This window comes from Ziziphus jujuba, chromosome 3 (assembly GCF_031755915.1).
Source record: "Ziziphus jujuba cultivar Dongzao chromosome 3, ASM3175591v1".
NCBI lineage: Eukaryota > Viridiplantae > Streptophyta > Magnoliopsida > Rosales > Rhamnaceae > Ziziphus > Ziziphus jujuba.
Genome location: NC_083381.1, coordinates 12,190,580 through 12,201,380, shown reverse-complemented (window position 1 = coordinate 12,201,380; position 10,801 = coordinate 12,190,580). Strand labels below are relative to the sequence as shown.

General features: G+C 35.7%; 1 protein-coding gene across 4 annotated transcripts; it reads right to left on the bottom strand.

The window, feature by feature from the left end:
- Window positions 1–447: 447 nt before the first annotated feature.
- Window positions 448–2,923, bottom strand: LOC125418178 (F-box/LRR-repeat protein At5g02910). Of its 4 annotated transcripts, none has more exons than XM_048477941.2 (3): window positions 2,822–2,923; window positions 892–2,100; window positions 448–783 (listed from the first exon to the last, which is right to left on the bottom strand). In XM_048477941.2, exons 2-3 carry the CDS (start codon window positions 2,053–2,055, stop codon window positions 601–603), a joined length of 1,347 nt encoding a protein of 448 aa, XP_048333898.2. In that variant the 5' UTR covers window positions 2,056–2,100; window positions 2,822–2,923; the 3' UTR covers window positions 448–600. The 4 variants fall into 4 exon arrangements, with proteins under 4 accessions (XP_048333898.2, XP_048333899.2, XP_048333900.2 ...); XM_048477942.2 differs by having other exon boundaries at window positions 892–2,067; XM_048477943.2 differs by having other exon boundaries at window positions 892–1,368; window positions 1,477–2,917.
- Window positions 2,924–10,801: the final 7,878 nt, after the last annotated feature.

Sequence of the window (10,801 nt, the reverse complement as noted above, 5' to 3'; positions counted from 1 at the left end):
GTGCACAGTTTAAATGAAATAAATGATAAAAATGAAATCGATATTTTAATAATAAAAACTGATTTATTATGTTTTCGAATAAGGAAAAATATAAAATAACAAAATAAATTCACCCTTTACCGTACCTCCCAACAAATTTTAATTCTTTTCTATTTTCATATATTTTGCAACCGAATATGACAAATAATTTTCAAATTAAACATAACCGTGTTTTTTAGTCAGCATTACAATTGCAAAAAGCAAGATTTTAACCAGGCCAAAATTTAAATAAGAGTGTATTTTTAGTGGTTTTATCGTCGGATCAAACCTACGAATACAGTAATTGTGTTCATTAAATAATTAATATTTTTCTAATTTCTAGTTTTAAACGAACAAGCAATGGTTCTCTTGGCGTTTCTGAATTTTGTCCCATAACAAACAAAATAAGAAAAAAAAGATTAGAAAGCCTTGAATGAAACTGAGCCAAACTAGAAGGTAGTAAATGTATTTAACCCTAACTGAAATTACCTATGAACATGAAACAATCGTGCATAAGTGAGCTCCAAAATTAAACCTTTACAAATGTAGTTTTAAGTATAAAAGTCAGCTTTTAGAAAGACCTTAATACTTGCAATAAGATTCACCATTTATTTTGACAGTCTCTACAGAAGGTGCGCACCAAACCAAAAATTCGTGCAGTTCTGAATTTTTCTTGTGCTTGTCGTACAAGGAAGCTTCAAGATGCTTCAAATTAGGCAAGGGAGGAGATGATGTATTTCTTATATCTTCTGGAAAAATCATATCCTACAAAATTTAACCACAATAAATTTGTATTATCGGTAATCAACCTTGTACTTACAAATTGTGAAAATAAAACATAGAAAACTAAACAAAGCAAGCAATTATCAATACCTCATCCCAGACGATAGACAGCTTCATCTTCTTCAAGCCGTTGAGATTTGCAAGAAAATGTACAAGATCAAAATATGAAGCTGATTTATAGCCACCATCTGAAAGACTCAAATCGCCTTGGAAAAGGTTGGGAGCCTCAATGGAAATGATCCACGAGACACGACACCTCAAATATAAGTAAACTAAATTTGGTGTTACAAACTTGGCCTTTGTGTTATCCCCAAATGGATCAAAGGATAAATATTTCAGGCTATGACTAAGGATACTAATATTTACTCCATAAAAACAAATTAAAGTTAATCTCTCAAGCAGGGGAAGCCCAGAAATTAAACATTCCAGCCGCTGATCAGCACACGTCACAGAAAATAATGAGAGAGTTTTAAGTGTTTTAGCAGGAAAATCTATGTTGCTTATATCCAACCTACATAGATATCCATGCATAGGATGAATTTCCTTTGGGTCTAGTAAATGCAAATCCTGAATAATAGGACATCCAGAGATAAGATTTTGAAATGACTCATAATTAGATTCCACAGAGATCAAAGAAAGAACTTTCAAAGAGGGAAACTTTGAAAGAAAACGAACCTCCAGCTTCAAACCTCTTAACTCAAGATGAGTTAATGAACTTGAGGTTGAAAGTGAAGCGACCTCAGACCCCATATGAACCTTCAGTTGCATCAATGAACTTGCAGTATAAACAAACGGAGGAGTACAGTACCCTCGCACTTGAAGATCTAACTCCTTCACTTTACTTTGAATGGAAAACCTCACCCAATTATCTACACGTTGAGCAGCATAGCGTCCAAGTTTATAGTACGTGTGAAGCTTCAAACTTGTTATGAATGTATCTGGTTGCATGTATAGCTTTCGACATCTCAAACAGTTTCCCAAAAATTTTAGGAACATACTTAATCTATTTACCTGCTTGGTGAAAGTAACATCATTGAATTGACAATCAAAATATAAAAAGGGAGTGGAAACCCACATCCGTCTCCAACGCCTTGAAACACGACTCATTCTAACAAGATGAATGGTAGGAAGGAATGAGAAAATATAATGTATGAGAGAATCAGGTAATTGTGATATGCGGTCTTCGGCCATGATGTCGGGCTCATTTTGTACCTTTTTTTCTCCACAGTTTCTCTTCACTCTTTTTGTAGCCATGGTTATAAAATCCTGAGAAGATTGTCTACTTCTTTATCAAACTGTCTACATGGATATAACACATTTTACTGTTGGAAGCAAACTCAATCAATCACACAGGTTATGATAAAGTTATCAAAATGATTCTCCAGGATTTTCTTAGAGGCCAACGAAAGAAAGTGTATAAACAGAACCACTTAAATATTTTCTGCAAAATTGAAGAGCTCTCTTTTTGAAATGCATAGAATTGGTCCGTTGCATTAATAGATTTGTAAAATGAAGTCAACATACATAGAAACCTACATATATAAAGGGAATCAACCTATAAAATGGAAAAAGAAATGGGCTCTGTTTCAGAATGAGCGTATGAAATGGGATTTTGAAGAAATTTCCAGTGCACAAACTCAGAAATGAAAATATCCAGTAGAAATTTCAAATTGAGAAACCAAAATCCAGCAAGAACAACAGCTCTAAGACGAAATATCCAAAAATAAATTATAACTGAAAAATTAAACTGTTTTATTATACATCAACATTCCCCCCAAAAAAAAAAAAAACAAAAAAAAAATTAAAGAAGCTCACAAACTGCCTAAAGATTCAATTTCTCGAAAGGAATTAAAACCAAAAACTCAGAATATTTATATCAGCAAACAGAAACAAAAATTGAAGATGCTCATTGACCAAACGCCCGAAATAAATTCAAACCCAAAACTCAAATAATTAATATCAACAAGAAAAAAGAAAACCAAAAACAAAAACAAAACAAAAATTGAAGAAGCTGACTGACCTCTACAACAGCCCAAAACTAAAGACTGAAATTGAGAGCGAGTGTGAGTAGAAAGAAAACCAGTATTTTTGGTTTTCAGACATGGAACTAGAAGGATATGTGTATGTGTATGTGTATGTGTATAGATATATATATATATATATATAAATACAGGTGAGGCTACGGTGGTGCGGACATGTAAATGCTTCAGAAGGAGGACGACACGTTTTTCTTGCATGATTAGTATCGACCAACGGTGTCGTTCTGATATGAATTATTTGACTAATAGTAATAGCAATATTGTTACAACAATAGTTTTGTGACCAAACGATCAGTAATTTAATATTATTTTTCTTAGCTGTAAATTTGAAAATAGTATCACAATGTGAGTCATCTAACACAATCTTTAAAACAAAAAAATAAATAAACAAACTATAAAGATATAGAAAGCAAGCCATATCTGTTAACCATTTTTTAAGAAATTAAATAGGTCTTGTGACATAATTGGTATTTCACTTTTTTGTTTTTTTGTTTTTTTTTTTGGTTGTGTGTGTGTGTGTGTGTGTGTGTAAGGAGCTAGTTTTTTTTTTTTTTTTTTTTTTTTTTTTGGTGCATATTGTTGATATATAAAAGATCTAATAAAACGCTACTAAAACTCAAGGTTACACTGCACCTTGATCAATTGAAATAAAATAAAATAAAAGTATGAATTTAGATCAATTGAAACTCAACCATCTTGCTATTGTTAATGCGACAATTTGCTCCAATAGATTAGGGATGATAATTTGCCCTATCTTTCCCGGTTTCTATAGGAACCATCATTGATAGGGTGGAGAATACTCGATTAAATGAGAAATCGAGGAGGAGACAGGCAAGAACCCCATGCCTAAGTCCTGTTGGGATGAGGACGGGGAATATACATACATATATTATTAATAAAATATATTTTATTTTATACTTAAGTATAATTATATTAATAATTATTAAAAAGTTTAAAAAATATTTTTTTATTAATTTTCTTTTCTATAATATGGAAATGAGTATCCCCAGCCTGCCCTGGTTGAAAAAAAAAAAAAGAAAAAAAAAGAAAAAAAAAAAAAAAACAGAGTATAGGTTGGGTATAGGAGTATTTTTAAAGGTGGGACGGGATATTGGAGATGCCACCATAGCCTTGGATTCTCCATCCCTACCTTGGATTCTCCATCTCTATTTCTATCCCACCTTGTTTCCTATTTATTAAAAATTATGACAAGGTGGAAAGTAGACGGTGTTTATCTGTTTGAAACTAAATTATTTTGGCAATAATCAATCTAATCTAACTACTAATCAATTTGTTAATTTTCAATTAAATCCAAACCAATTTCAACATCATCAATTCCAATTCGATATATGGTTGATTTTGATTGAATTGAATAATCAGTTTTGGATTTAGCTAATAAATTTTTATGTTTTAGAATTTTAAATACTAGTTAATTAAAAATTTGGATTTTGATATTTTCTTACTTGTGTAAAAATAGCAAAAATTTTATTAAAATTTCTTAACATTTTGAAAAAAATAAAAATATTTATTATTCTCAATAAGTTAAATAAAATAGAATTGGTTTAACATAATATTTCAATTATAACTAATTTTTTTAACTAAAAAATACAAAACAAGATAAATGTTAAACAAAAGCGAAAAACAATAATTTACTAATTATTTTTTAATATATATGTTTTTTGTATTTATATTTTAATTGGTTTGGCTTATACCAATTTCATATTTTTTTCCTTTTTTCCTTTTACAATCTATCCAAACCAATCCGACTATCAATTTTAAATTTTTAAAATTGATTCAATTTCATATAAAATAACCAGAGTATACAAGCTGGATTGAATTAAATTAGTAAGTTTGATCAGTTAGTTCGAATTTTTCGCACATTCATAGTAGAGAGTTTCCAGATTAGGACGGGGATACCCATTTTGTTTCCCTCATTTAATTACTTTCTAATTTAAAATTCTTTCAAAAAAATTATTTTTTTAAAACAAAAAAAAAAAAATATATATATATATATATATAACTTATTAATCTATTTTCAAACCAAAGAAAAAAAAAATGTATGAAAAGTTAAAAGTAAAAAAATTTTGCCCCGTCTTTGCCCGCCATCCGATTAAATGAGAATTTCTCATCCCAATCGAGGTAGGGTGCTGTTGACGAGTTTATTTCATAGAGTTGGGAAATGTATTAGTGTGTAGCTATTTCTGTATTAGTGACATGGCATTTGTTAGTTAGTATACTGTTAGCTTTGTTTTAACAGTTGTAATATTTGTTTTTAGTCCGGGTCAGCAAGTTAGTTGTGTGAGAGTTTTCTTTTATATAAATAATATTTTCGTGTAAGTGGAAAAGGAAGTGAAATACAATTATTGAATTTCAGAAAGCCTGTTCTTCTTTCTTTATTTTCCCTCTGTCATTTTCTTTCTTTTTCTCTTATTTTCTTTCTCTTCAAACACAATTTTAATATGGTATCAGAATCAGAGATTCTAAAAGTCCTAAGTTCAAAGCGCAACAACTCCACCCAAAATAAAAAAAAAAAAAAAACAAATATAAGGATCCAAAGAGAAGCCCAAAAAAGGCGGACTTACATTTGAGGGGGAATGTTAAAGAAAAATATAAATGAAATGAAAACCCATCTTCCATCAGTTTAAGCTTTTGAAATCGGTGGTTTTTCAACATAGTATCACAGCGATATTGACAATCCAATAAATTGAAAATGGAAAATCCAGGAGTTTCAAATGTGATGAAAATGGAAGCTTCCTTGATTACTGTATCTTTGTTCTCCAGTAGTATCTTAAAGCTTAATAATGAAAATTTCTTGGTGTGGAAGTCTCAGATTCTTCCTATACTACGAGTTCACAAGCTTGACAAGTTTGTGCTAATTGATGAGCTACAATTCATGCAAGAGTTTATTTATAATGATGTAGAGGTTAATGATCATAATCTGTCTAGGTTTTCTCTTAAGCAGCAGATATGGATTTTGCAAGATCAACTTCTGCTGGGCTGGTTAACTACTGCGATTGAGATTGAAGAGCTTGCAGATCTTGTTGGATTGAAGACTTCAAAGAGATTATGGGTTACGATTGAAGAAACTTACTCTTGTCATTCTGAGGTCTTCATGTTGCAACTCATAAATGAATTACAGATGACAAAGAAAGGTTGAATGACGATTCTTGAGTACTGCAAAAAGATGAAGAAAATTGCCGACAAGATATGTTCTGGTGGTTTTTTGTTTCAGAGAAAGAACTCGTCATGTGCATTCTGAATGGTTTAGGGCCTGAATATGAAACAGTGCATATGAACTACATAAGCAGACCTCCTTTGCCTAGTCTTCAAAGGGTAAAGAATTATCTTTCTCATTATGAAACAACTGTTGAACAGTATAATACTGTAACAATGTTTCATTCTGCAAATCTTGTTTCTGCTTTCAATCACCAATTGTCTCTAGGTTCTAATAATGCTCTACCTTCATCACCTCCTACTATGAATTCTACTACTCATACTAGTTCATTTTCTAATACCTCAAATAATAAAGCCTTAGGTATTGAAAAGTCTGGTTTTTATAAGAAGGGAGGTTTTGATGATTTTCGTGGTAGAGGTCATTATGGAAGAAATAGAGGCAGAGGACGAGGTAATTGAAATTGGAGGCCTCAATGTCAAATTTGTGGGATTGTTGGTCACTTGGCCAGTGTGTGTTCCTACAGAGATTTTAATTCTGGAAATTCAGTTTTTCAAGGGGTTCATGGACATATGGTCCTTTGTCTCTTGGTTTTAATGCTCAGTTCTCTCAACTAAGTAGTCCTACACTGCTCAATTCTCCTGTTTTTAGTGGCTCTTCTTAGATGCCTCTTAATTGTAACACCCCGTCCCAAATCGCACCGGAATCCGTGCATGTTGACCGAGGTTGACCGAAGGGGGTCAAAAGTTGACTTTTTGACTCGGTAAGAATTTTGAGTTGACTAGGGTACCGTGGCGAAGTGCACGATGCCACGAGTTCGTAGACTGGTAGCACGTCGAAAACGGAGCTACGGTTTGAAAGTTATGGGCAAAACAAGTTGAAGTGTAAACTGTCTAAAAGGTGCCGGGAGTTGACTTTTTCTTGTGATGTAATTGTGAGTTGACTCTTGTATGGTTGTAAAGTACTCGTCGATACGAGTTCATAGACTAGCGGCACGCTTAAATCGGACATGTGGTTAAAAAGTTATGGACGTTTGAAGTTTACCGGATACCGTATTATTTTAATGTTTTTGGGTCGTGAACAGTAAAATGCCACGTGTCAGCTTCTGAGTGGTCCACGTGGCATGAACAGTGTCACGCAGGGTTTTAATTTTGAAAAACTCTCGGGGAAGAGAGAGAAAGAGAGAGAAGAGAGAGAAAGAGAGAGAGGAGAGAGAAAGAGAGAGAGAGGACCCGCCGGCCGCCGGTCATTTTCATGTTTTTCCGGCCTAGTTACTGTACACGCGCCGGCCAGCCAGATTGCCCACCTCATTTCCGGCAAAACCTCCAAATTTCACGGCGAACGGCCGCCGGACGCGCCCGGATCGGACGTCCGAAGTTTGGCGGCGATTTTTCCCCTCCACCGCCGGCCACCGCGAATCGGCACTGTTCCGGCCATTTTCCGGCCACACGCGCCTGACAGCCTTGATCCTCTCTTCAAGTCCGGCCTACCCACCAAAAATCACGGCCATCGGACCACCGACGCGCCGGGATCGGAGCGTTTTCCGGCAAGGGGTCGAAAATCTTCAAACGGTGATTTCTCCGCCGTCCGACCTCCGTTTTGCTCACCGTCGGTCCCGTTGGATTGCTCTCCTCACGATCTACAAATCTACAAAATTTCACAGCAAACGGCCACCGTCGGAAATTACTGTTCCGGCGACGGTTGCCGGTGACGTGGCGGCCCGCCGGAAATTACTGTTCCGGCGAGTACCCCGAAAATTCCGGCCAGCTCCAGTCCGCAGTGTTCGACCTCCTGAACCCAAATCCGACTTCCGTTTCCACCAATTCGCGACGGTTTGGGAGAATTGCGGAGCCGAAACCCGAAAAGCTTCCCGATAAAATTCCGACCCCGTCGGGTACGATCATCGGAAATTAAGACCGGATCTGTGATTAGCATCACTCGAGCTTCGATTCGGTATATGATTCGTAAATTTTAGTTATCGTTTGTGTTTTGACCCCCCGGGTACCGGGTATTATTTACCCGAATAAAATATTAATTTATTTGACTGTCTGTGAATTTTGTTCTAGGAGCACCGGTGAGTCGTAGAATTGATCCCGTAGTGGATCATGGGTTAATTGCGTGCTCCAGGTGAGTGACCCACCTTCAAATTAATTTTGGGAATTTAATTGGTGAATATATAATGTGTGATTTAAATATTTGGAATTTAATTTCTATGTGCCAAATATTTATTTGAATTATTGTGGAATTATTTGTGAATTTATCGGATTTAAGAAAATGGGTATTTCACCAATTTATGCCATGTGGAATTATTTTATGGTTTTGAGGATTTTGAAATTGGTGTGGTTTTAATGGTAAATTGGGCACGATTCGATTTTCAAATATTTCAAGGAAAATATTTGGTTATGTTGGTGATTTCAATTTTTATGAAATATGCCCATAAAATATTATGGGATTTGATTATGATATTTCGAGAAATTATTTATGCTTGGAAAAAATGTGGATATTTGAATTGATGGATTTGGGAGTTGGTGGATTTGAAAATCATGGAATTTATGGTATGGATTATAAGGAAATTGTGGAGAATTTCCCGGTTCAAGCGGATGGATTATGCCCGCTATGCTTATGAAAAATGTGAAATTTGTTTTATGATTTAAATTTATGGATTTTATAATTTTTAGATGCACCGTGCACGTACTGGTGTTCTGATTATGTGATATGGTATATGTGATATGGTTAGTGTGCACACGGTTGTGATTAGCGCGCAGGTGGGTGTGAGTAGCGCGCGGTTGATATTATGAGGGTGTCCTGTGGATGCCATCGGAGAGGGCGGCCACCCCACTTTGGCCGGGACACCAGGTTAGCAGCGGCGCTGTGGGACGCCACGCGACCGTATGCCGGTTTCTTTCTATAACCTCCTGTCTGGCGGTACCTTGGGACGCTGGGTACTGTTGGCGCCACTGGTATATAGTGGGTGCATCAAATGATTTTCAGAACTGTGTTTTAAAAATAAAATGTTTGGAAACTGAATTGGAATTAAAAATATAATTGTTACCGCTTCTGGTATTTAATTGATGTCTTGGTTTTCGGGGAATATGGATAAAGGGTTTTGTGAAATTGTTTTAAAAGGGGAACCTTTCCAACTGAGAGAATTGTAAGGGTTTTGAGAGAAAATATTATTTCCAAATAATTATTATTTATACTTATTACTGTGATAATATATGGTATAGTAGTAGGGTCGCTCACTGAGATGATTAGCATCTCACACTCTTAAATTCCGTTCCTCTAGGTACCAGGTTGTCGGTGTTCACTCGGAGCGGACTTGATCTTCCTCGCTGTTTTAGTTCGGCAGTACCCTGTTATTCTTTTATTGCAGTTGTAATATTTCTTTCACTCTTGTTGTATTTATTTTGCACTGGATTACTGTATTTATTTTTTTAAGTACTGCAATTTGTGGAACCAATTTGTAGTTTGTGGGAGGAATAAGGGGATATTTTTGAAGTGTGTTTTCAGTGCAGGTAAATTTGTGGTAAGTAAATCCCTTAGGGGAGGTGCTGCCGGATTTTCCGTTGGAAGGTTCGGTGGTATTTCCCTGGGATCAGGGCTGTCTAGGGTTCCGGAGGAGGAATTCTGGACGGGTCCTGACAGTTGGTATCAGAGCATAGGTTCTTGTAATCCTAAGGGACTGTGCATTGTTGTGTGTCCCATCCGTGTCTAATCTCTCGTTTTACCCGCGTGGAAGCGTTCTTTCTGTTTGTCTCGAAGTAAATTCGTTGCCCGAGTTTGAATAACTCTAATCTTCGAGGGTGTCAATTAGGATCATCTAGCCCAATGGGAAATTCCTATGGCCTAGTCGATGGTCGAGGATGCCTTTTCTTTTTGAAGGTCAAGCTTATCATCGTGAATGGTATCCGTTTCGTTCATGGAGAAGAATGATGATTGCCTAAGGATGTGTGTCGATCGATTTCAAGGCGTCAAAATATTTTCCCGATCGATTATCAAAATTTAAATGCTTTTCAAAGTGGTATTTGAAATTAAAGGTGTTTTATTCAAGTATTTTTGGTTTGTGCTCGTACATGTATCTGTATGTTATATTGTTGATATTATACTGCACCATATGGAGGCGGCGAACCAATGTGGTCCATGTAGAGCTAGCCCCATGATCATGTTGCCTACGAGCCCGGGGAATTGGACGGCCAATATAGGCAACCACCCTGGTTTGTATTGGTAGCAGAGTGTCGGCGACAGTTGGAATCATGGATTACGTAACATGTAGAAGGTGTCGTATGTACCTCCATTACAAGCGTGCATATTTTATTTTATGCTATGGATTTTAAGATATGAATTTCAATGTGGAGTTTTAACAATTGCCTATGCAAGTTAGGTATATTTGAAAAATATATTTTATTATTTGTTTATTGTTATGGTTTTTCCAAAAGCGACTTAAGGTTAAGTATCGCCAATTAAGAATCCAAAGCAGGGTATCGTTGAGTTCAAAAAGGAGATCTTAAAGGAAGCACGTGATTCAAAGTATGCGATACACCCCAAGGGTACCAAGACGTATGGAATGCTCACTGGATGACATGGTGGTTTGGCATGATAAAGGAAGTTGCAAGATCCGAATAAAGGTACTTAAGTCACCGACAAGTAAAGTAGGGAGATGTAAATATGGATTTCGTGCTTAAACTTTCGTTCACAAAGAGAAGGTACGACAGCGTTTAGAGAATCAAGCAAGATCCGGATAGCGACTAAAGTTCTACTTGGTGGTTGATGAGGTTAATGAGATGAGGAT